This window comes from Centropristis striata, chromosome 17, assembly GCF_030273125.1.
Source record: "Centropristis striata isolate RG_2023a ecotype Rhode Island chromosome 17, C.striata_1.0, whole genome shotgun sequence".
In the NCBI taxonomy this organism is placed as follows: Eukaryota; Metazoa; Chordata; class Actinopteri; order Perciformes; family Serranidae; genus Centropristis; species Centropristis striata.
The window spans coordinates 30,309,665-30,337,112 of NC_081533.1; the positions used below are offsets into that span (position 1 = coordinate 30,309,665).

General features: G+C 35.8%; 1 protein-coding gene across 1 annotated transcript; it reads right to left on the bottom strand.

The window, feature by feature from the left end:
• Positions 1–361: 361 nt before the first annotated feature.
• On the bottom strand, positions 362–25,747 carry taf6l (TAF6-like RNA polymerase II, p300/CBP-associated factor (PCAF)-associated factor). The gene is made up of 12 exons (XM_059354205.1): positions 25,617–25,747; positions 23,863–24,030; positions 21,066–21,152; positions 20,171–20,321; positions 18,389–18,439; positions 17,334–17,428; positions 15,411–15,485; positions 13,384–13,604; positions 11,728–11,860; positions 9,668–9,796; positions 6,710–7,206; positions 362–1,422 (listed from the first exon to the last, which is right to left on the bottom strand). Exons 2-12 carry the CDS (start codon positions 24,007–24,009, stop codon positions 1,071–1,073), a joined length of 1,938 nt encoding a protein of 645 aa, XP_059210188.1. The 5' UTR covers positions 24,010–24,030; positions 25,617–25,747; the 3' UTR covers positions 362–1,070.
• Between the last annotated feature and the right edge of the window lie 1,701 nt (positions 25,748–27,448).

A 27,448-nucleotide genomic window follows, 5' to 3' on the forward strand; every position in this document is an offset into this window, starting at 1 on the left:
ACTGAATTCGAAAACAAAAATTGATAACGAAAATAAAACTAAAACTAATGAAAAATCCAAAACTATTATAACCTTGGTCCCATCACTATTGGGTACTCATACAACCCATTTTCAATTAGGTATCTTGAGGTCAGAGGTCAATAACCCCAACTTTGAGCACCCTTCCCCTACATGATGGTAGAAATGGACTCCTTAGGTCCTCTATTTTCAGTCCAGTCAATCCCACAACAGCCTGATGAAACCTTTCCATCTTTTATTTGCTTCCATAACTCATCTCATTGTAATCTTATCAGTATGGTGCTTAAATGCTGAGTTGACTTATTCATTAACCAATACAAACAAAAAGAGTCTGCTTAAGTGATGTCAAGGTGGGGAAACACACTTTTAATTAATTTATTTGGTTTTTTTTTAAACATCACAGCCCAAAACCCAAATATGTCAAAACTGAAGTTTTCCATCTTAATAATGAAACTGAACCCTTTTGATCTTCAGCCTTAAAAAAACACCATCACAACCAACCTGGTCTCACAGAAATCCGTGAAATAGCCACGGATTTCGCTTAACTCAAAATCCGTGGAATAGCCACAGAATCGCTCAAATTTCCGTGAAACTGACACGGATTTCGCTACAATGAAAGTTAATGACAGTCATATCCCGTGGCTATTCCAACATACAAAGTGATTATGTACATTCACTGAGTGAAGATTTAGAAAATAAAACATATATTTCTCGCTAGAAATGTGATCAAAATCCATTTTTATGCGGAAACTAAGTCAAAATATTGATTTTTCACTAAAATGAGAGAACTGTCCGCCATGTTTTTTGTTCTGACCGCCGGGACCTTGAAAGTCACGTGACTTGGAACAAACCAATAGCCACGGGATATGACTGTCATTAACTTGCATTGTAGCGAAATCCGTGTCAGTTTCACAGATATTTGAGCGATTCCGTGGCTATTCCACGGATTTTGAGTTAAGCGAAATCCGTGGCTATTCCACGGATTTCTGTGAGACCATGTTGATCACAACAGTTCATGTCTTTGTAGAGGTGCTGTCTGGAGCTCCGGTCCTCTAGAGCGGCAGGTGGAGGGAGTAATGGGAGCAGGCCCAGCGGCGTACAGGTTTGCCGACCCTGCCGATGACGGGCAGTTTGTGGGCGTAGGCACGTGGGGGGATGGCGGGCAGCGGTGGCGTCGGGGCGAACGTGGTCTGAAAGGGCCGGCGGCCTTGGCAACGGCGGCCCATCTGCCGTCCGCCGATGAGGAAGGTGAACACCGGGAGTCCCGTCTGAGGGGAGGTGAAGCGAGCTTTGGGGAAAACGTCACGGGACAGACCGGCTGAACGCTGGCCACAACGTGAGGAGGAAGACCTGGAGCGCTGCACAGAGGAGGAAGAGGAGGAGGAGGAGGAGCGAGCCAGGGACCTGACGGAAACAAAAAGTCAGCAACGTTCAGTTCAGTCAGACAACTCACGTGATGCATAATGTGTTTATTGGACAATGAACGGCAACGCTTTATAATAAGGTCCTTAATAACCATTAATGAACAAGGAATAAGGCATTGTTCTCACTTTAGATCTGGTAGTTGCAATGTGTGTATATGTATATATATATATATATATATATATATATATATATATATATATATATACATATATATATACATATATACATATACATATATATACACATATATATATACATACACACATATATATATTTATATATATGTGTGTGTGTGTATATATATATATACACATATATATATACACACACACACACACATATATATATATATATATATATATATATATATAGTTTTTAGATAGATTGTGATGATATAAGAAATCATGACTGTTTATGTCTTATATTACTTTATGTGTCATTGAGTACCCTGAAAAGTGCAATATATGAAATGTATTATTATTATTATTTTTATTATTATTTTTATTTTTTTTATTACAGTAGGCTAATGAGAACTATGTCTATTTCTTCCAGTGGTCATATCATGTTTGCATCTTGCTAATGGGCATGTATTAGTATTATGCATAGGATTTTTTATTCAGTCAAATGTAACATTTGCTGAGTTTGTTGATTTAAAAAAAAAACTTTATTGAAGGTTTGGACAAATAAACTCAACTTCTCATGAAAGCCACGGGTATAAGCTCTCAAACACTTTTTGAATTTCATCAAAAATCTTCTGTTGAATTTCCAGAAAAACTTCAGGTTTTAGGGGGTTCTTTCAAAATCCCCCAGAGGTTTTCCAGGCATGTTTTCTAGGCGTTTTAGACCTTAATGGGTTAATAGAGCCCCGGATTGGATAGAGGGTGTGTTTAGGTGGAGGCATCGCTCCATTTCTGTCAGCGGTGGAAGAAGTATTAGGATCCCTTACTTAAGTAAAAGTACTAATAAAACACTGTGAAATTACTCCACTACAAGTAAAAGTCCTGCATTCAAAACTTACTGAAGTAAAAGTACAGAAGTATCAGCATCAAAATGTACTTAAAGTATCAAAAGTAAAAGTACTCATTATGCAGAATGAACCCACTCAGATTGTTTTATATGTTCTAAATATATTATAAGATTATTTGTATTGATGCATTTATATAAGTAGCATTTTACTGTTGTCCAGATAGGACTAATGTTAACTACTTAATACACTGTCATGTTTTATAAATGTGTAATCATATTAAATATATGGTATTTTTTCATGTTGAATCTGAAAAGTAACTAAAGCTGTCAGCTAAATGTAGTGGAGTAAAAAGTACAATATTTGCCTCTAAATGTAGTGGAGTAGAAGTATAAAGTTGCATAAAATGGAAATACTCAAGTAAAGTACAAGTACCTCAAGATTGGACTTAAGTACAGTACTTGAGTAAATGTACTTAGTTACTTCCCACCACTGATTTCTGCTAGGCCTGGGACGATAACAAATTTTGCTGGACGATATATTGTCCCACAAATTATTGCAGATAAACGACATTATTGTCAACATGATAATATATCATAATAATGCACACCCTTTCAAATACAATACACTTTTATTTCTCAGTGTTTTTTACCATTGTAATTGTAATTTTAAGAACGTTTAAATATCCTAAATAAATAAAACAAACATTTCGAGCACAGAGTGAACCCTCTTGTCATCCAGCCTGCTTGGAGGCAACAGACGAGGCCGGCAAATCTGTGGGAACCCTTTAACCCTTAATAGGACACTCATTGAAATACTTGCAAATTCCAAATTTCATCCCTAGAGAATATTGGAGGATATTACATACAGCCAGAATGTGTAAAAAAAACACATACGAAAATAATATTTTGAGAAAAAAGTTTACGAGATTAAAGTGGCAAATCTACAAGAACATTTTTTGTAGATTTATGAGATTTAAAGTGGTGAATCTGGGAGAAAAAATGTAGCTTTTTTTCCCACTTTTTTCTCGTAAATCTGCGACTTTTTGGAGTGTGTATGAAGCGTTAGTTTAGAAGTAACATAAAAAACATAAAAAAACAAATAAGCTAACTAATCAAGGAAGTAGTCTCGACCAGCAACTCCTGTGTTCTACAAGGTAAAAGTAATAGAAAGAAATGGACCTGCATTTCTCTTGTGTGGACTTAACCTAGCTCCTAGTCTCTGGTAATGTAATTTTGCTTTAAGATTGTTAATTGTTTTGCTTAAAGGTTGCTTAGTGTTGCTTAGTGTTTCTGCCTAAGTTTGTTTCTCTACTTGCTGGGCTTTCTGCTTTATTTGCTTGGTTTAAGTTTAAAAGTTAAGGTCAGTTTTCAGAGCCCTACTGTCTAGCTACCTTATCTGTTGATTGGCTATTAAGTGGCTTTTGTTTTCAAGTATCTGGGAGTGGCCAGCCCTTTTAAAAACTGTGAAATTTAGCTGGAATCTTTAGTGCATTTCTCTTGTGTGGACTTAACCTAGCTCCTAGTCTCTGGTAATGTAATTTTGCTTTAAGATTGTTAATTGTTTTGCTTAAAGGTTGCTTAGTGTTGCTTAGTGTTTCTGCCTAAGTTTGTTTCTCTACTTGCTGGGCTTTCTGCTTTATTTGCTTGGTTTAAGTTTAAAAGTTAAGGTCAGTTTTCAGAGCCCTACTGTCTAGCTACCTTATCTGTTGATTGGCTATTAAGTGGCTTTTGTTTTCAAGTATCTGGGAGTGGCCAGCCCTTTTAAAAACTGTGAAATTTAGCTGGAATCTTTAGTGCATTTCTCTTGTGTGGACTTAACCTAGCTCCTAGTCTCTGGTAATGTAATTTTGCTTTAAGATTGTTAATTGTTTTGCTTAAAGGTTGCTTAGTGTTGCTTAGTGTTTCTGCCTAAGTTTGTTTCTCTACTTGCTGGGCTTTCTGCTTTATTTGCTTGGTTTAAGTTTAAAAGTTAAGGTCAGTTTTCAGAGCCCTACTGTCTAGCTACCTTATCTGTTGATTGGCTATTAAGTGGCTTTTGTTTTCAAGTATCTGGGAGTGGCCAGCCCTTTTAAAAACTGTGAAATTTAGCTGGAATCTTTAGTGCATTTCTCTTGTGTGGACTTAACCTAGCTCCTAGTCTCTGGTAATGTAATTTTGCTTTAAGATTGTTAATTGTTTTGCTTAAAGGTTGCTTAGTGTTGCTTAGTGTTTCTGCCTAAGTTTGTTTCTCTACTTGCTGGGCTTTCTGCTTTATTTGCTTGGTTTAAGTTTAAAAGTTAAGGTCAGTTTTCAGAGCCCTACTGTCTAGCTACCTTATCTGTTGATTGGCTATTAAGTGGCTTTTGTTTTCAAGTATCTGGGAGTGGCCAGCCCTTTTAAAAACTGTGAAATTTAGCTGGAATCTTTAGTGCATTTCTCTTGTGTGGACTTAACCTAGCTCCTAGTCTCTGGTAATGTAATTTTGCTTTAAGATTGTTAATTGTTTTGCTTAAAGGTTGCTTAGTGTTGCTTAGTGTTTCTGCCTAAGTTTGTTTCTCTACTTGCTGGGCTTTCTGCTTTATTTGCTTGGTTTAAGTTTAAAAGTTAAGGTCAGTTTTCAGAGCCCTACTGTCTAGCTACCTTATCTGTTGATTGGCTATTAAGTGGCTTTTGTTTTCAAGTATCTGGGAGTGGCCAGCCCTTTTAAAAACTGTGAAATTTAGCTGGAATCTTTAGTGCATTTCTCTTGTGTGGACTTAACCTAGCTCCTAGTCTCTGGTAATGTAATTTTGCTTTAAGATTGTGAGAAAAATTTTCAAACCAGCAGGTGCTGGTGGCTTGGCCCCTTGCACCATCTTTGTACCTCCTGCCCTGACCATGACAACGTACTCAATCCCAGTTCGAGTTTCAACTAGAAGATTCTTCAGACCTCGCACAACCTGTCGCACTTATCACAACCTTGTGCACCCCGCTCGCTCCAAGCACACTCAGTGCCTCATCAAGGGTGGACTCTGGAACTGTCAGTCTGCATGTCGCAAGTCTGAGTTCATCTCTGGCTTTGCTGCTCAGCAATCACTGGACTTCCTTGCCCTCACTGAGACATGGTTAACACCAACCAACTCCTCCACTCCTGCAGCTCTTTCTACTGCCTTCTCCTTCTCTCACACTCCTAGACACACTGGTAGGGGTGGAGGAACAGGTCTTCTTATCAACCGTGACTGGAAGTTCTCCCTCCATCCACTCCCACAGTTCTCTCCACGGTTCTTTGAATTCCACGCTGTCTCCATAACCTCTCCCTCACCAATAACCATTGTTGTTCTCTACCGCCCACCTGGTCCCCTTGGAGAATTTCTGGAGGAGCTTGACGTCCTACTGTCAAACTTCCCTGAAGATGGTCCACCACTTGTCCTTCTCGGGGACTTCAACATCCAGCCCGAGAAGTCAGCAGACCTACTACTTCTACTCTCCTCCTTCGCTCTCTTGCTCACTTCATCACCCCCTACTCACAAAGCTGGCAACCTCCTCGATCTCATTTTCACCAGGAATTGCTCGACTACCAATCTCTCTGTAACCCCACTTCATGTCTCTGACCACTACTTCATCAAGTTCTCCCTCCCACTCTCCCGATCGGACGGTCTGTCCTCACCGACAGATACTGCACTGGTCCGCCGCAACATTCGCTCTCTCTCTCCTCCTGCTCTGGCCTCAACTGTTCTCTCATCCCTCCCCTCATCGGACTCATTCTCACTTCTGCAGCCCAACTCTGCAACCGACACTCTCCTTGCCACCCTCTCCTCCTCTCTTGACTCACTCTGTCCTCTCACTCCTCGGAAAGTGCGCAAGTCCTCCCCTGCCCCTTGGCTGTCGGACTCTGTGCGTGCCACCAGAGCTCCCCTACGGGCAGCAGAACGGAAGTGTGTTAAGTCATGGTCACCTAACAGATATATATATATTTAAAAAAAAAAAAAAAAAAAAAAAAAAAATTCTTCTTCTTTTCTCTTCTTCTCTTCTTTAACATATAGCACTCCTTAGCAATGACAGTTAGCTCTTAAAGTTATGTACTTACTCGATTCCTATGGTCTATGTCTAGTACCATCAGGTTGAATGCACTTATTGTAAGTCGCTTTGGACAAAAGCGTCTGCTAAATGACATGTAATGTAATGTAATGGACCTGGTCTTGGACTAGATTCGGACATAATTATTGAGTTCATTTAATTTATCGTGCGATTAATTGATTTATTGATAATCGGCCCAGGCCTAATTTCTGCAAACCAAAACCCCACAGTTGAGTTTCCTATAAAGGCTGGATTAGTTTGCTACCTTCCTGACCCGGTAGCTGCCAGGCTGGGCGGGGGCGGGTCGGTGCGAGGACTCCCGTCCTGCCTGGGGCTGATGTTGAGGTTGGCGGTCAGCTGAGGCATCTTGCGGGTGGTGTCGGGGTTGGAGGCGGGGCCGGGTGGCTCCTTCCTGGCGTCTCCGAGCTGGGCCGGGGTACAGGGGGGGTAGCTGCCGAACCCGGGACCCGTACTGAACCTGACAGCCAGGCTGTCTCCGAAGAAGGAGTAGAGCTCACAGTACATAGCGGGGAGAGGGACCGGGGTCCACTCCTCCCAGGGACAGCCGGCCCCGCCTGCCTGGAGGTGGCTGGCGATCCCCAGGGCGGCCTCTGACAGAGGCTCTGGAGGGGGGCTGAGGCCCGGGGAGCTCACCCTGTAGCCCATAGCACCCACCACAGAGCCTGGCGGAGCAGCAGAGCCTCCCTCTGCTGGCTGAGACAGAGACAGAGCCTTCATCTTCAGCAGACGCTCCACTGCCACCTGCAGGACACACCAGGAATTACTCATAATGTGTATGGAATTAACCCATTACAGCCTGGAAAGTGGATTGATTGATTGATTGATTGTCTTCAAAAAAAAAGTTTAAATATTAATAGATGAATAAATAAAAAACAAAACAAAAAAGCAAAAAAAAAAATTGAGAAGACAGACACTTTCTGCATGCTCGAAAGGGAGTAGGAAGAAGTAAAAAAACCTATCTAGTCCTACCCCTTAACAGGTCTCTATATCTATATCTATATCTATATATATATATATATATATATATATATATATATATATATATGAATAATCAATATAGTCATATACAAATATTATAAACAATTATATATATATATATATATATATATATATACTATAAACAATGTATATTACATTGTGAATACCTATACGTGTATATTGTAAATTACTATATAAATATAAATATTATAAACATAAATACAATTACCATGTATATTACAAAATTACAGTCTACATATGTCCAGGTTACAGAGGCTTTTCTATATTTCTGTACTTTGTAAAGATGATGTCTTTGTATTTGTTTTTAAACTGTCTTATATTTTGGCTTTTCTGTACTTCCACATTTAAGTTATTCCACAATTTGGGGGGGGGGGGGGGGTTACATATTCTGGGATGAAATGAAAGCTGCACTGATTAAACATTTTTATATTAACATAGAATCAACACAAATGACAATGTGTCACCATAACCACAACTTAACAAAAATGTAAATCAGTCACATTTGATGTATGTATTTGGTGGGGTGTTTGGGGATCCTCCTGCAAGAAAATGTTATGTTTTTCAAATAAAATTTAGCAATTTCACATCATTTTGGACCATTATTATTACCATATCCATATACTAATATTTGAAAAAAGAGCAGATGATAAAAAAACAACAGAAAAAACCCTGGAAAATAATTTTAAAAAAATTAAATAAAAAAAAAGAAATTAAATCAAAAATGTGCAATTTCACATCATTTTGGACCATTATTATTACCATATTCATATATGAATATTTGAAAAAAAGAGAAGTTGATAAAAAAACAACAGGAAAAACCCAGAAAAAGAATTTTTAAAATATCCAATTAAAAAATGTAAACAAAATTGATTAAAAATTTGCAATTTCACATCATTTTGGACCATTGAAAAAACCTGAAAAAGAATTTAAAAAATATCAATTTAAAAAAAATAAATTAAAAAAAAATTGCAATTTCACATCATTTTGGACCATTATTATTACCATATCCATCGACGAATATTTGAAAAAAGAGCAGATGATAAAAAAACAACAGAAAAAACCCTGGAAAATAATTTTTAAAAATTTAAATAAAAAAAAAACAAAAATGTGCAATTTCACATCATTTTGGACCATTATTATTACCATATTCATATATGAATATTTGAAAAAAAGAGAAGTTGATAAAAAAACAACAGGAAAAACCCAGAAAAAGAATTTAAAAAAAAATCAAATTAAAAATGTAAACAAAATTGATTAAAAATTTAATTTTTAATCATTTTGGACCATTGAAAAAACCTGAAAAAGAATTTAAAAAATATCAATTTAAAAAAAAAAAAATTAAAAAAAATTGCAATTTCACATCATTTTGGACCATTATTATTACCATATCCATCTACGAATATTTGAAAAAAGAGCAGATGATAAAAAAACAACAGAAAAAACCCTGGAAAAGATTTTTTTTTTAAATCCAATTAGAAAATGTAAACAAAATTGATTAAAAATTTGCAATTTCACATCATTTTGGATCATTATTATTACCATATCCATCTACGAATATTTGAAAAAAGAGCAGTTGACAAACAAACAACAGAAAAAAGCCTGGAAAAGAATTTTTAAAAATTTCAATTTAAAAAAAAGTTATTAAATTAAAAATTTGCAATTTCACATCATTTTGGACCATTATTATTACCATATCCATATACTAATATTTGAAAAAAAGAGAACAGGAAACAGGAAAAAACCAGAAAAAGATTTTTTTTAAAAATCCAATTAAAAAATGTAAACAAAATTGATTAAAAATTTGCAATTTCACATCATTTTGGACCATTGAAAAAACCTGAAAAAGAATTTAAAATATATAAATTTAAAAAAAAAGAAAATTAAAAAAATTGCAATTTCACATCATTTTGGACCATTATTATTACCATATCCATCTACGAATATTTGAAAAAAGAGCAGTTGACAAACAAACAACAGAAAAAAGCCTGGAAAATAATTTTTAAAAATTTCAATTAAAAAAAAAAAAAATTGCAATTTAAAAAAAAGTTATTAAATTAAAAATTTGCAATTTCACATCATTTTGGACCATTATTATTACCATATCCATATACTAATATTTGAAAAAAGAGCAGATGATAAAAAAACAACAGGAAAAACCCTGGAAAAGAATTTAAAAAATATCAGCAAGTGCTGCAGTACTGACCAGGATGGCTCCATACACCTTATGTCCATCTGCTTTGACCTGCGCGTTGGAAACAGAGTAGTCGTCCAACACAGCCTGCAGGTTGGCCCAGTAGGCAGAGAGGTGTGGGAAGAGCACTCTCTCTACAGCCTGACAATGAAAACACACAGGTTAGTGCAGAGATTATTCCCAATCTCATTTTCTGAGAGCATTTCGTCGAGAAACGAGGAAAAGTTAAGAAGCCTGTAGTGAAAACAAATTATTTAGAGCAATGAAATGGAGCCAGTCTCTAGAGTAGATTCAAGGTTTCCAGAGATACTAAATATTTTACACTGACTTTTGCAGAAATGATGCAATAGACATCTAGGATGTTTGAGAATAAAACATAGCATCTCAAGTTTAAATAATTCAAAGCTTTAGTCAAGTGTTGGAACAGGAACATATCTGTAAAAACCTCAACAGCATATTAAAAGCACGTTCCAAATGAAAAAAAAGCTCTCTTTAGCTGTAGACGGCGTTTTAAATAGTTTGGAGCAGGGGTGTCAAACTCAAATACACAATGGGCCAAAATTTAAAACTTGAATAAAATCGTGGGCCAACATTGAACAAATAAACCTTTTAATATATACCAAACATGTTTTGCTTTAACATTAAATATGGAACCAGCAACGCTTATAAACATACAATATATAACTAAATAGTGCAGACATGCAAAATCAAATTTCAAATAAAAAACACATCAATGTCATTAATTTACAATAATAATATAATAATTTGGTATTGCCTCGCAGGCCAAATAAAATTACACTGCGGGGCAAATTTGGCCAGCGGGCCAGAGTTTGACACCCCTGGTTTAGAGCGAAAGTTGATTTTAAAAGAACAACAACGTTTGACTTTAAACTCGTGTTTCACCACCAAAAAGGATGTTTTAGTCTTGCTTCCGACAGGATTTGGCCTAAAGCCTAATCTACCAACTAGCCCCGCTACCGCTCGCTGCTGTAACCACGGTGATCTGGCTACGAGCCGGGGGACAGCGGAGCCGCCGAGAGACCCCCAGCAGCTCGTCAATTGCCCATAAAATCAGTGGATGTGTGTGGCTGAATGACATGAGGGGGGATAAGGCAGACTGCCGGTAAACTGTGAGCAGCCAGAGTCAGAACATGCTGCAGAAAAACATCGCAGAAGCAGAATTGAGCATTTTTTTCTCAAAGTAGAGATGGGCTAGTCCGGCTATGTAAACATCAATTTCTGTCGCTCTACATACACTACTGGTCAAAAGTTTTAGAACACATCAACTTTTCCAGAATTTAATTGAAAATGATGCAGTTTAATGTCTCAGTGTACTCTGAAATGAATGCACATTTGCAACATTTAAAATTCTTTATTGAGCATGATAGTGTTTTGAAAGTAAAAAAAAGATTCAAAATAACATTTTATGTTGGACTAAAGGACTAAAAAAAAGACACAAAATGACCAAAAAAAGACACAAAATGACAAAAAAAGACACCAAAAGACACAAAATGACCAAAAAAAGACACAAAATGACCAAAAAAAGACACAAAATGACTTACAACGACATGAAAAGAATTCAAAAATGGACAAAATAGCCCAAGACTCCATAGAGTTAAGTTGTTAACCCATTTCTTGTTCCCTGAAAAAGGCCTACTTGTATAATTCTGAAATGTACATTATTTTTCAGTTTTGGTTAAGCTTACCTTTTTTTATTTACCTCTGGCAGTTCACCACTTACCTTTGTACCCTTTCAAGCTGTTCATTTGACTTGAACTGCTTGAATTTCAATTAAAAAATGGAAAAATTGGGGTGTTCTAAAACTTTTGACCGGTAGTGAACGTCATCTGGTATAACTGATCTGATTGGCTAAGAGCTACCTACAGACGCTTTGATAGACATTCTAAGCGCCCAATAAACGGCTCTGGAGGATCGTAAACCACACCTCCTCTACGGAGAAATGAACGGCTGGTTTCCAGACTAGATCTCATTTGAGATTAGTCTGGCGTTAGCCAGGGTAACATGAATGCTGCTGCTCATTTATGACTTCATGTGATGATGGGACAACTCACCTTCCATCCCAGAGCATGAAGGCCCACCACAGCCCCGTAGTGGGAGCAGAGTGGTCTCACTGGGTCAGACAGAACCTTCTGAAGAGACAGCAGAATCTGATGGTAGAGACCACTCACCAGATCCCCGTGAGTCCTAGAGAGGGAACACAAGAATTACAAGAATGGAATAAATAGACATTCATCAGAAGGACTGAGGCACCAGTTCACCCCAAAGTAAAAAATACGAACATATCAGCATACTTACACCGAAACAACTCGACTAATAAATAATTTGGTGGGATGTTTGGGGATCCTCCCGCAAGAAAATGTTATGTTTTTCAACTAAAAATGTGAAATTTCACATCATTTTGGACCATTATTATTACTATATCCATATACGAATATTTGAAAAAAGAGCAGAAGATAAACAAGCAACAGAAAAAACCCTGGAAAATAATTTAAAACAATTTCAATTTTAAAAAAAGTAATTAAATTAAAAATTTGCAATTTCACATCATTTTGGACCATTATTATTACCATATCCATATACGAATATTTGAAAAAAGAGCAGATGATAAACAAACAACAGGAAAAACCTGGAAAAATAATTTTAAAAAAAATCCAATTAAAAAATTAAAACAAAATGAATTAAAAATTTGCAATTTCAAATCATTTTAGACCATAATTATTACCATATCCATATACTTATATTTGAAAAAAGAGCAGATGATAAACAAGCAACAGGAAAAACCCGGAAAATTAAAAAAAAAAAAAAATCCAATTAAAAAATTAAAACAAATGTATGTATGTATGTATATATGTATATTTTTATTTTTAGTTTTTTATTATTGTTTATTTGGCTACTGTTCACCCCTCCTGTTTTTCTTTGAGGGGGAGAGAGTTGTATTTTCTCATTATCATTACTATTTATTGTTTTTTGCTTATTTTATGTGAATGTAACTCTCTGGTTCGGGGGGCGGGGGGTTGTTCTAAAAGGGGGGGAAATGGGTGAATTGTACCTTTTCTGATTGAATATATATTATGTCCTGACAACCCAATAAAGATATATATGAAAAAAAAAAAAAATTAAAACAAAATTAATTAAAAATGTGCAATTTCACATCATTTTGGACCATTATTATTACCATATCCATATACTTATATTTGAAAAAAGAGCAGTTGATAAACAAACAACAGGAAAAACCCGGAAAATCAAAAAAAAAAAAAAAAAATCCAATTAAAAAATTAAAAACGTGCTAATTGTTGTACTCATGTCTACCCCATGTCTTTGTAATTACCATTCAGCATTGCACTTTTGTTAAACTGAAAATCCTTCAATAAACAGATTTTGATAAAAAAAAAAAAAAAAAATTAAAAACAAAATTAATTAAAAATTTCACATCATTTTGAACGATCATTAAAAACCCAGAAAAATAATTTGTAAAAAAATCCAATTAAAAAATGAAAACAAAATGAATTAAAAATTTGCAATTTCACATCATTTTGGACCATCATTAAAAACCCGGAAAAATAATAATAATAAAAAAAATCCAATTAAAAAATGAATTAAAAATGTGCAATTTCACATAATTTTGGACCATAATTCGATTAGATTCGATTCGATATTAATAATATGGTAATTTAAACCACATGCACGAACTGTGTGGAGATCCTCACCAGAAGATGTGGCTGAGGAGCAGCGCTGCGTAGTCCCTGAGGGTCCAGTGGTCGTTGAGCGGGTTGATGGAGGCGGCCAGCGGCTCCAGGATGCAGTACATGACGCTGGAGACCAGGCTGCGCACGTACGAGCCCAGGTACAGGTAGGGGTTCTGGACCAGGCTCTTCACCATGTGCAGGAGCCTGTTGAGCTGCTCCAGGTCATGGCTCACTGACTTTACCTGAACACAAACAAACAGACACTCAGGCCCCGTTTACATGATGACGGTCTGAACAGAAGACGCAAAAGTGGCGTCGCGTCTTCACTTTTTATTCCTCGTTTAGACGAGCGTTTTCGGGAGGAAATCTGCTGCATACGGTGACGCAAAAGTGTGTGGAATTGGATTGTATGCAGCCAGGCGGCATCACTTAAAGCCATAAGAGCATCTTTGGGCATGCAGAAGTTTTCACGCCACACATTTTCATCAGCTACTCCTTCCACAAAGTTCTCCACCATCACTAGATCTCCCAGGTCTCGTTCACAGCCGTCTGGCTCCTCCCACCAATCGGTGCATCCAGAATGTGATGGAGGTAATTCCAGATCCTTCTCTGTTCACTAATACTATCTGTACATATCCTGTACATTTGGTGGAAAGACTCCTGTAAGTTTATTAGAGCTGCCAGAGCAGCTTGAAGGTCCGACGCATGGAAATAATCCCACGTTTGTTTATTTTCCTGTACTGGAGCATGTATGTGACGTAAACACATACGTGACGTGAGCAGATCAGATCAGAGTTTTGTGTCTTGTCAGTGTAGACGACACGCTACGGAGGAGAGGATTTAACTTTTCCACTTTGGAAGGTGGTTTCAGATTTTTGCGTTTTTAAGCCCCCAAAACGCCGTCACCGTCTAAACGAAAGGCACTTCCGATAAAATATTTTGTCGTTTTTACCCGCGAGCGTCCTCGTGTAAACGGGGCCACAATCAACAACTTGTTGTTTGCTTGGATTTAAAAAGTGAAATTTCAATTTTCATCGTGAATGGAAAAAATGTCAGCATCAATTAATCACAATATACCCCGATTCAACAGAACTTGGTCTACATTTATTCAATAATTCACCTCTATAAAAATGCCTGATCCCAACTCCACAAAACTTTGCAACACACCTCTTTTTCCCCCTGAAATTATCCACACATACACTACCAGTCAAAAGTTTTAGAACACGCCAATTTTTCCAGTTTTTTATTGAAATTCAAGCAGTTCAAGTCAAATGAACAGCTTGAAAGGGTACAAAGGTAAGTGGTGAACTGCCAGAGGTAAATAAAAAAAGGTAAGCTTAACCAAAACTGAAAAATAATGTACATTTCAGAATTATACAAGTAGGCCTTTTTCAGGGAACAAGAAATGGGTTAACAACTTAACTCTATGGAGTCTTGGGCTATTTTGTCCATTTTTGAATTCTTTTCATGTCTTTGTAAGTCATTTTGTGTCTTTTTTTGGTCATTTTGTGTCTTTTTTTGGTCATTTTGTTTCTTTTTTTAGTCATTTTGTGTCTTTTTTTGGTCATTTTGTGTCTTTTTTTGGTCATTTTGTGTCTTTTTTTAGTCCTTTAGTCCAACATAAAATGTGATTTTGAATCTTTTTTTTACTTTCAAAACACTATCATGCTCAATAAAGAATTTTGAATGTTGCAAATGTGCATTAATTTCAGAGTACACTGAGACATTAAACTGCATCATTTTCAATTAAATTCTGGAAAAGTTGGTGTGTTCTAAAACTTTTGACCAATAGTGTATATGTATGGCCACACAATAACCCTCCTCCTACCTATTAACGACCAGAAATCAACGTTAACAACAACTGGTGTTGTAAATATCGACTCTTTATTTTTATTTTTTTATTATTTACCTTATTTTCTGTTTAAGTTGTTTGACCTTTTCTTGTTCTGTAAATAAAAATAAAGTTGTCCTCCAAAAGTGGAGGGTGGTGGTGGGCCCCAAAAAAAAAAAAAGGGAAATTTTAAAAAATCTTCGTGGGACAAACTTACCCCACTGATGACGTAAACAAAGTACGGCAGGAGGGCAGCGATCTTGGAGTTGGACTGCAGGTCCAGCAGAGCCACCTGAAACAGGGCAATATTAGGGCAATAATGTAAGTTAGCACAACAAAGGAAGCCAGTTGTCTGCTCAAAAACAAGTTGGTGAGTTGTTGTTACTTATATCTTTAAGTTGGGGTTCACAACAAGGGACAATAGTTCTGATAACTCTTATTTCGAACCTGGTCTCACAGAAATCCGTGAAATAGCCACGGATTTCGCTTAACTCAAAATCCGTGGAATAGCCACGGAATCACTCAAATTTCCGTGAAACTGACACGGATTTCGCTACAATGCAAGTTTAAGACAGTTAATAAGTTTTCCTATTGGTTTGTTCCAAGTCACGTGACTTTCAAGGTTCCGGCGGTCAGAACAAAAAACATGGCGGACAGTTCTCTCATTTTTAGTGAAAAAATTTATATTTTGACTTAGTTTCTGCATAAAAATGGATTTTGATCACATTTCTAGCGAGAAATATATGTTTTATTTTCTAAATATTCACTCAGTTAATGTACATAATCACTTTGTGGTGAAGATCTCGCCAGAAAAATATGACTGTCATTAACTTGCATTGTAGTAAAATCCGTGTCAGTTTCACGGAAATTTGAGCGATTCCGTGGCTATTCCACGGATTTTGAGTTAAGCGAAATCCGTGGCTATTTCACGGATTCCTGTGAGACCAGGTTGCTTATTTCTTTGTTGTGAAATTCTGTCATTAGCGAAAGCTAGCGGCTAACTGATGCTAGCGGCTAACTGATGCTAGCGGCCAACTGATGCTAGCGGCTAACTGAAGCTAGCGGCTAACTGATGCTAGCGGCCAACTGATGCTAACGGCTAACTGATGCTAGCGGCTAACTGATGCTAGCGGCTAACTGAAGCTAGCGGCTAACTGATGCTAGCAGTGCTGCTTGTTACAGCTACAAGAGTAGCCATTAGCGTATCAATGCTAACTCAAAATTGTGGTCGCAACATTAGCTGACATTCATAGCGACGTTACAATCGTGCCAGAGAAATTCAGAGTTGAGCAAACTCAAAAACAAAACTTAAAATATTTAGTTTAACCCTCTATGGTACGCATTATGATGGAGTTAAGAAAAAAAGGTTTGGAGTGTTTTTTTGTCTTAAAATAGACTAAATAAACATAATTTGAATATTTTTTTTATAATTATTTTCTTTTAAAAAGTTTTTTGGGTTTGTTGCCTGTAGACAACATTGTACCATAACGGTGCACAAGAGAAAAAGAACATTTTTAAAAGTAATTTTAGCATAATTTATTTAATAAACATGTGTAAAAGACTCAGTAGCTTCAACAGTTACAATACATAAACATTTTTAAATTAAAACATTATAAAAGGAACTTTTTTAAACGGTTTCTTGTCTGAATGTTGCCTGTAGGAATCATTGAACCAACGACCCATTGAAATGAATGTCTTGAACAGTCTAAGTGTATAAAACTATCAGAAAGGAAGGTTTATTCACCTATTAGTAGGAATATTTTTTCCAGATGGAAAAGGGCCAGAAAATTAAGTTTTGAGTCATTTTGGCGCAAAATGGCAAAGCTGTTTCCTTTGGAAAAGTCTGCAAAATAGGGTTTCAATATGGCCTCCTGGAGGCCATGTGACAAATTAAAGCATTGCTATTGGTTCCCTATACTTTTCCCTCTTTTTTTAAAGTATTGCATCATTCAAAAAGATGCATTGTAGAAATTTGACAGGCCAAAAACGGGAATGTTGCCTGAGGGCAACACCGTACCATAGAGGGTTAATTGTCCAATTTAAAATTTTATCGGAGTTTGTTGCCTTGAAATTTTGAGTTCACCCAACTTTTCTTTTTTTTTGCAGAGTGAACGTGTGGCTGTGTTCAGCTGCAGGGTACCTTCATGAGGTGGGGGTCCTCTCCCAGGATGGCCCGTGTGATCTGCTGGTAGTACTTCAACAGGTCCTCAGACAGAGACTGCACCGCTGTGGGGACTGTGACAAGGTAAGGTCATCATTATATCCTTTGCATACAATCAGGAGTTCAACCAGGCACCAACCTCCATGTCTGAGCATGGAGGCCAACCAGGAAGTGCCTTAAGCCTGCAATTTACCGAAAATTCCAGTAGGGGGTGCTAAGTTTGGCTGCAAAAAAAAAAATCTGCCCATTCATTTCACACTGCAGCAGTTTAAACCGACGCGCGAGTATGTCTGCAGTCTGGAAGTATTTTAAAGTGAACGAAAATAACACTGATTGCAAACTGAGGTATGTAAACTGGGAAGGTGAAAATTTTTATTTGTAATTATTACTTGATTGTTCAAGCTACAGTACAGGCCAAAAGTTTGGACACACCTTCTCATTCAATGCGTTTTTCTTTATTTTCATGACTATTTACATTGTAGATTCTCACTGAAGGCATCTAAACTATGAATGAACACATGGAATTATGTACTTAACAAAAAAATTGTGAAATAACTGAAAACATGTCTTGTATTTTAGATTCCTCAAAGTAGCCACCCTTTGCTTACTAGAATATAAGACATGTTTTCAGTTATTTCACACTTTTTTGTTAAGTACATAATTCCACATGTGTTCATTAATAGTTTTGATGAATCTACAATGTCAATAGTCATGAAAATAAAGGAAACGCATTGAATGAGAAGGTGTGTCCAAACTTTTGGCCTGTACTGTACCTCAAAGAAGTGCTCAAAGAAGGTGTGTTAAATGATAAAATAAAAAAGGCACATCCTGGATCTGTTTCTTCGCTCTTCTTCATTTTTTTTATGCATTATAGAAGTATCGGATCGGGACTCGGTAACGGCAGATACTCAAAATCAAATGACTCGGACTCGTGGGCAATCCCTAGTTTTACTTCCTCACATTAATCTCCTTTAAACTGAACTGTGTGATTAACGTGTGTGGATCACGTTAATGGTAATGCAGCTGGGTCTTACCTGTCCCCTGAGGCTCCAGGTTGCCTTTCCCATCCAGGTAAGACACATTTACTGACAGGACAAGAAAACAGGAGAAATCACAAGTAAAACACTCTTCCTGATAAATGAACTTTGAGTATCAATTATCTGTCAACACCAAGGTTATAATAGTTTTTGTTGTGAATTTTTCTTTTCAAATTCAGTTAGTTTTAGTTCGTTTTTAGAGTGAGTTTTCTAGTTTTAGTTTAGTTTTTAGTTTTTGAAAATGCTTAGTTTTAGTTTAGTTTTTATTCGTTTTAGTGTTAGTTTTAGTTTTTTTGTAATGGGCTATGTGTTGGGTGCGAGATTCAAAGTGGTCATAATACATTTTGCCTTTATTTCCTTTGGTTTATGTGGGAACTTAACTGTAGGTTCTATAAAAACGTCCGGAGACTCTTTTTCTTCGTTCAAACCTTTACTGAACCATCGTGCAGTATTACAGAGAAAAACAATGATGAATGAACGGCATAACACTACTGAAAACTTCTTTTGTTTTGTTTTTACTGACTTCTTCTCCTAAACCAAACTTCTTCTTGACCTTTGACTCTAGAATAGAACGCTACTGCCACCTTGTGGTCTGTATAAGTACACAGTAATTTAACTTTCGTAAACAGAAATGAAATGAATGAATGTAAATGTTTTATCCCTTTTTAACCTTTTAAACTAAATGTATTACATATGAATTACTCATCAATTAACTATTAAATGAATAACCATATCATTGAAATAAAGATACAACAGTTTATCCATCTCAGCCCCAATAAGTTTATTAACTGTTTTGAATTTTGGTTGGAGTGTAGACATCCCAGTCTCAGTAAACATATTCACCATGTGTTGCATGTTCAAATCGAAACACTGAATTATGAATGAAAAAAGTTGACAAAAACGAAAACTATGGAAATTTTCACTATAATTTTAGTGCGTTTTAGTTAGTTTTGTAACCACACAATACAGTTTCAGTTAGTTACATAGAGAGTCCGGTGTTTGTGTGGTATGACTAATGGTGCGTTCAAGGTCTACACAAATGTCGGAATTTTCGACATTGTCCTGAGCTCTAAGTTCCGACTTTCAGTCTAAATTGAATACACCATAAAGCTTTACGGTAAGAAGACCAAACACATCTTTCAAAATAAGAGCACATGGATGTGTTAGCAGAGTCCACCAAAAAACGACAAAAACGAAAACTAAGGATTAGTTAACTATAATTTTAGTTAGTTTTGTAACCACGCAATACAGTTTCAGTTAGTTATCGTTTTTTTTTTAAAAAACTCTCGTTTTTATTTTTATTTCAGTTAACGAAAATGTTTTTTCAATTCTAGTTTTCGTTATTTCGTTAGTTTTCGTTAACTATAATAACCTTGCAGTGGATGTGTGGCTGAATAACGGTAGATAAATGGTAGACTGTGAGCAGCCAGAGTCAGAAAATGCTGCAGAAAAACGTTGCAGAAGCAGAATTGAGCATTTTTTTCTCAAAGTAGAGATGGGCTAGTCCGGCTATGTAAACATCAATTTCTGTCGCTCTACATACGTTATCTGGTATAACTGATCTGATTGGCTAAGAGCTACCTACAGACGCTTTTGATAGACATTCTAAGCGTCCAATAAACGGCTCCGGAGGATCGTAAACCACACCTCCTCTATGGAGAAATGATTGTGATGTTGATGTTGATGATGTTTTTTCAATTCTAGTTTTCGTTATTCCGTTAGTTGTCGTTAACTATAATAACCTTGGTCAACACTTGATGACATCACAGTGGGCCTTACCTCGCACCATGGTCTCAGCGCAGCCTTTGGGGATGTTGGTGGCCAGAGCCAGCTCCACCAGGTTAATGTCCCGATCCTCGATGAAGAAAAGCTCTCCTTCTTTAGCTGAACGGAAGGGAAGAGCATCCTGGGCCCCGTAGCCACATATGGCCTGATGAACATACGGAGATAAAGAAGCTGAAGGAAGGGATCACACTGTACAATAACAAATAATAACCTGGTTCATTACATACTGTCTATGCACTTTATGTGTTTTTTATGCACACTGTTCATTGCACCTTATTGTTTCATACCACCAACATTTTTATTTTTATACTGTATATTCATATTTATTCTGCACTGGAATTCTATTCTACTCCTTCTTTAGACACTTTATTTTTTATTTTATTTTTATATTTTATTGCTTGAAGTATGCCTAGGTTGTGACAAAAAAGACACAAAATGACAAAAAAGACACCAAAAGATACAAAATGACTAAAAAAAGACACAAAATGACCAAAAAAAGACACAAAATGACTTACAAAGACATGAAAAGAATTTAAAAAATGGACAAAATAGCCCAAGACTCCATAGAGTTAAGTTGTTAACCCATTTCTTGTTCCCTGAAAAAGGCCTACTTGTATAATTCTGAAATGTACATTATTTTTCAGTTTTGGTTAACCTTACCTTTTTTATTTACCTCTGGCAGTTCACCACTTACCTTTGTACCCTTTCAAGCTGTTCATTTGACTTGAACTGCTTGAATTTCAATAAAAAACTGGAAAAATTGGGGTGTTCTAAAACTTTTGACCGGTAGTGTATGTATCTATCTATCTATCTATCTATCTATCTATCTATCTATCTATCACTGATATAGTGATAGACTCCACTGATATGAGCATTTCAACATTCTCACCTCCACGTTGCTCCAGCGAAGAGCTCGGTTGAAGTCCTCCACCGTCAGCTTCCTCCGCTTGGCGTGTCTCATAAACTGAGAGCTGCTCTGTGAGGGTAAAACAACATACTATCAATAGTGCAGAGTAGATGTTAGCTAGAATGGTTTGAAAGGTTTGCCCAAATGTGTTACATCATACAAACAGTGGATGAAACAGTTATACTCTGGATAGAGCTTCATAAAGTATTAAGTGGCATATTTAAGACTAACTTACCCATGAAGTTTTCCATATTATTTTTAGGAAATTAAGATTTACAGGTCAGGCAAGCTGATGAATATTTATTTGGTATTTTGATAACCGATAACTCAAATTGAACTCCTTGATTTCTGTTCATCTTGTGACAAAGTTTTAGATTTCAATTTTGCGTTATTTCAGAGAAATAATTATATAAAAACCACAAAATCCAACTCAAAACTAATTTAAACATAGAAATTATAGAAATTATAAGTTTATTTGAAAGGGAAATTATTATCTAGATAGTGATGAAGTAAAAAAAAGTGAGATAAAATGATATTAAGACTAAAATGTCTTTATAATATTAAGTCTAAAATATGCACATATTTGAATAGAGTTAAACACTTTTAAATACACTTATAACACTTATTTTCTTTGGTCATTTTGTGTCTTTTTTTTGTCATTTTGTGTCTTTTTTTTGGCCATTTTGTGTCCTTTTAGGTCATTTTGTGTCTTTTTTGATCATTTTGTGGTGAATTTGTGTCTTTTTTTGACATTTTGTGTCTTTTTTGGTCAATTTGTGTCTTTTCTTTGGTCATTTTGTGTCTTTTTTTGGTCATTTCGTGTCTTTTCTGGTCATTTTGTGTCTTTTTTGCTCAATTTGTAATCAAATATAAGTTTATTTGAAAGGGAAATTATTATCTAGATAGTGATGAAGTAAAAAAAAGTGAGATAAAATGATATTAAGACTAAAATGTCTTTATAATATTAAGTCTAAAATATGCACATATTTGAATAGAGTTAAACACTTTTAAATACACTTATAACAAAATCAAATTGAAAATGTTTATTCACTGAAAACAAAATATAAAAGCTGAAAAATGACAACAACAGTTATTGCACTCTGTTTGTGCGTCACTATTAGAACCTTATATAGGTTTATATGCCTTTAAAAAAAAAGTGCGGTAACTACGTTTTTGGGGTCAAAGGTCAAATAAATTATCATGCATGATTTTTTAGCATAAAAATTACATCATTAATACATGTAGAAATAAGTATATCACTTACCTACCAATAACCCATTTGGCTGGCCAGTTAAAACTCGTTAAAAAACTTTAAACCAGTTTTTCTCAGTTTTACCTTTTGCGTAGTTACTGCAGTTAGACTTTGTAGGGCAGTATATAGGTATGCCCCCCCCCCCACTTTCCCTACATAAGGCGACAAACAACGCCGCTAAAACAGAGGATTAATGTTCTGATAGTTAGAATAATTTACATTGCAGCGCACATAGAGAGTCCGGCGTTTATGTGGTACGCTAATGGTGCGTTCAAGGTCTACACAAATGTCAGAATATTCAACATTGTCCAAAGCTCCAAGTTCCAACTTTCAGTGTAAATTGAACACACCATAAGACGTTAAGGTAAGAAGACCAGCCTTCAAAATTAAAAGCAAACACATGTAGCTTTCAAAATAAGAGCACACGGATGTGTTGGCAGAATCCACCACAAACTGTCAAAATATGACGCCTTAAATAAAACATAGAAGAATCCTTATTCTCCTTTACAATAATTCATTAAAAATATGCAATGACTAAGATGGAATAGTGGTATTAGAATCTGCAAGAGGCACCAAATTTAGGCTTTTAGGGCAAAAACTGGTCCTAAAGGCTTGACAGACTGGACAGATAAGAAATCACCCAGCAGTATGTTCAGGGTAATAAAGGAGGAGAGATGTTTTTGGGGCCTTCATTGAGTCAGCTTCAAGTCAGTAAATTTGTTTGGTTGCACTGGGAATTTCATGTAAAAACGTATTTTTATTTATGTTAATATGTTGGTTGTTGTTTACACTACAGTTCGTTAAAAATGTTTAAATAAAACATTTTTTTGGTTAACCTCCTGAGACCCAGGCTTTTGTTTGGTATGTATTGTTGTTTCTCCTAGATATTTTGGATTTGTAGGACCTGATAAATACAAAAACTAAGCATTGTCTTTGAACAGGAAGTAGTTTTTGAAAAAAAAAAAATGGGTTCATTTTACTGTATAACACAATTAATTCACCAGTGAATAAAACTTTTTATTTCCTTACATTTACACCCTCTCATTTGAAGAATGATAGTAAAAGTCTATTCGTTTTCAAATGAGTACTTCCTGATTAGCAGAGTCGTAGCTTGTTGCTAATGCTAAAAATAGTCAAATTTGCACAGAACATCAAACTACAAACATTATTAAGCACAAATACACAAGTTTTAGCCATAAAATCTGATCAGCTTTGGTACCTGGTCCACTTTTGTCTGGGTAGAAGCTGTTAATTGACTTTACCACGATGCTGCCATCTGAGTTTTACACTGATTGATGTATTGTTCTTATTCTAGAGTGCATAGTTATAGTTAAGCAGAATGAAATATAAGATCCAGAAAACCTAAAATGAAATGTCCACATATGAGGACGCAGGGTCTCAGGAGGTTAAGGCATGGTGTGAAAAAATAACTAATTGAGTTGAAATTGAATCGCCCCAGTTCAAAAATCCCATCTGCACCCCTGCTCAGAATACCGATCCGTCCATGCCCCTACTAGGCATACTGACCTGTGTTGCCTCCCTGAGCCGGTAACAGACGTCCTCAGACAGCAGAGCGGCCACATCGTCCCCGAGCTCCACGCCTGCGCTCTCGGCCATGAGTTTGACAGACTCTCGGGACACCTCGGCGAAGCGTCGCTCCTCACGGTCCGCCATGCTCAAGGCGACCGCTCACAACTGACAAGGAAGAGCACCAACTTTTACATCTTCTTAGGCTTTATTTATTTGTTGTTGTTTTTTTAATATATTATTGAATTATTATTATTTTGTTACTTAAAAACAAATCTAAAAAATAATTTGTTGTTCAACAGCACTATTAATGTCACAGTTTTTATAAATGTTGTGGAGATGCAAAGAAAAAGGCAAATTTGTGTTTCGGTAAGCAGAAAATGTGTCTAGTTTATTAATTCAAAAATAAGAAATATCATAAACATGAATACCATAAACGCCCAACGTAACGTATATGTCACATTACAGATCTTTGACATTTAGGGGTAGAATTTTTTTTTTAAACATCATAAATGTGTTCTATGTGGTCCACTAGTTTTGAGGTATAACCCCATAATTTTCCTTTAAGGATAACTGGGTTCTTATGGGTTAAATCAGGGATGCCCAAAGTGTGGTGCGTGGACCCCTGGGGGTGCATGAGCTGCTGCTAGGGGGTGCGTGAGATGAAAAATGTAATGGCGGTCTGATAATGACACAATAAAAATTTTTTTCCCCCATACAATAAAGACGTGCATAAATTAATTAATAAATACAGGCTATTCAATTTTGTGTAATTTTCTGTTCATTTTTGCATCTATTTTTTGGTTGTTTGGTAATTTTTACATGTATTTTTGGTCAATTTGTGTCTATTTTGATAATTTTGTGTCATCTTTGGTCATTTTTGCATCTATTTTTGGTTGTTTTTGATCTTATAATGAAGCGTAGAAGAAGTTATCTTCTTGTTCTTGTATCATTTTTCCAGCCTGTGTTATGATGACGGGGTTGTGTTCACTCCACGCTCATTTAAATTTGCTGCAATTTTTGTTCAATGCAGCTCAAAATATTATAACATTTGTCCCAACTGATCTGCTTTCTGCCTCTGATCCTGAGCCTGTCATCATCCTCCACCTTTAATATGGCTATAAAAACTCTTATTGCATTTTGTTTTTTTTAAGGTGGGGGTGCGTCAACCCAGTTGGGACATAGAAGGGGGTGCACGGCTGAAAAAGTTTGGGAACCGCTGACTTAAATAAACGGTTTCAATAAAACTACTTGTGACATGTCATATGTGGCTTTGACTATGACTGAACATTTGCTCTCACTTTGCAATAAAAATATCAGAATATATATCGTATATCGATATTCAGCCTAAATATATCGGGACATGACTTTTGGTCCATATCGCCCAGCTCTATTACACAGTACTTAGACTACAAGGATCTTGGTGTTCAGTATGCTCACAAAATGAAATGTGGGGTCCGTCTATTAGCTGGAACAATTTCAAAAGTGACTATTGTGAAAGTATTTTTTTACGTTATGTTGATGCACAAATAACAACCCTTGTTGGTGGTGGTGTATAAAAAGCTGCTGCTGCATCATGTAAATTATACATGAAAATAAAAACATTGAGAGGCAACAATGTAACGCTGCTACTCTCAGCCAATGACGTCACATTACCGGTTGTAGCTAAGATGCTAATGGCTAAAGTAAATGCTCACTGTGTAAGGAGCGATTAAATGCAGCGCATTATCTCTGCCATTATAAGCAAATCTTACCTTTTTAGCCAGAATAACTGATGTCTGAGTATCATAGATTCAGAGAGAAAGTTTACATCATAGTAGCTAATCTGCAGCACTACACACTGGTGGGCGCCCCGTAAACAGAGTCAAGTTAGCGAGCACATGAAGAAGACGACATCCGTCATACCTTTCAAAATAAGACAACACCAGAGCGCCAATTCGGTGAAAACATTTTTTTAAATGGTCTGCCACATTGCTGATAAAATTAAAATATACTACAGTGGAGTGTAGACATCTTTAAAATGTAATTTGTGGTTTTAAAATAGTTTTTATTTTTATTTTAGGTGAATGACACCTAATAAAAACGCACATCCGGTTTGATTCTAACCCTAACTTGACTTTACTCTGCGCCTCTTCTTTTTTTTTTTTTTTTTTTTTTACATAGAACTTTATTTAGCAAAGAGAGAAGAGAGTATTTATGTCGGATAACGAAAGACACAATGTAGCAATGTAGGAGAGCTGATAACAAAACATATATAGAAATGTGAGAAATAAGGAATGAAAATAAAAATACAAATTAAATAATTGAAATAATTAAAAACTTAAAATTGCACTTAAAATAAATAAAAAAGGGACAGGCATTGGAAAAGAATAATTAATTTGACTTGAGGTTTTATCAAATGTTTCGTTGCATCCAAAGAAGCTGATTAGTTGTTGTTTGTAAGAAGAGTTGAGCATTAAATTAAATGAAATACAAAAAAGAGGGAAAGAGGGTTCGGAAACCAGAAACTTAGTTTGTTAGTGTTAGTATTGGCTAGTGCTATTGAAAACAAAATAATTTAATTATAATTTAAGAAAAGAAAAATGTGTTTCATCATGTTCACAAAAGGAAACAATACTCAACATTTTCAGATCTGGAGCTTATAGAATTCACTGGATAGATTCCCAGTTACTTTGAAACATTGTAGGAATGTTTATTACATTTCTTATCATACATTTATATGTCATTCAATAAGCAGGTCAGATGGAGCATCCAAAACATCTTTAACATTATCTTGTTTCATGGTTGTAATCACCTCATACATTGAATAAAGTCTCAGAAAATATAAAATTCCACTGGAAGACCATCAATTCCCTTTTTCACTGAGGAAAAGTCTTATTTTAATAAAATTTTAATCATTTAACCCTCTGGGCCCACTTAAATTTACCACCCTTTCAGACCCTTCGGGCTGAAAATGTCCATTTCCCCAAAAAAATGTGATAAAAACTTATTACTGATTATTTTTTTCTACTTTTTTTATGCATAAACCTTTCAGACAACTTCAGCCCTGCTCAAAACTACCAAATGTTTAAACACAACGTTTGATTTTACTGTCACTGATGTTTTTTAATGAGAAAAAAAAACACAAAAATGTAGTCATTTTTCATATAATTTTTGGCTGGGGCATTGGTTTTTATCACAACTTTGGTTATGTCAAAGATTAAGAACAAAATTGATTTTGATGCATTTTTAGTTTTTGTGTAGTGTCAGATTTAAATTGTAAAAACCCCTTTATGGCCACTTGATTGCAGACATGTCCACTTCTAAGTAACGCTATAAAAATATTACGGATATATATATTTTTATCAACTTTTTTGGGTTAAATCTTTCAATCAACTTCAGCCCTGATAAAAACTATCAAATATTCAATTACTTTCAAGATTTTAACCCTTTAAATGCCAGTTTGATTCCATGTCATGGTTTTTCAAAGAACACAAAATTTATTTTCCATATAATTTTTGACAGGGCTTTTTTTGTTTTGTTTTGTTTTTTAATCAGTCTTGTCAAAAATTGATTTTGATGCATTTATAGTTTTTTGTCTAGTGCC

Bases quoted from the DNA above. Each gene is read 5' to 3' on its own strand.
- taf6l (XM_059354205.1), bottom strand. From the start codon at position 24,009: ATGGCGGACCGTGAGGAGCGACGCTTCGCCGAGGTGTCCCGAGAGTCT. The intron at 20,322-21,065 runs GTGAGAATGTTG...TATGTTCATCAG, and splicing joins TTCGCTGGAGCAACGTGGAG to GCCATATGTGGCTACGGGGC. The intron at 7,207-9,667 runs GTCAGTACTGCA...TGTGTCCTGCAG, and splicing joins AGGTGTATGGAGCCATCCTG to GTGGCAGTGGAGCGTCTGCT.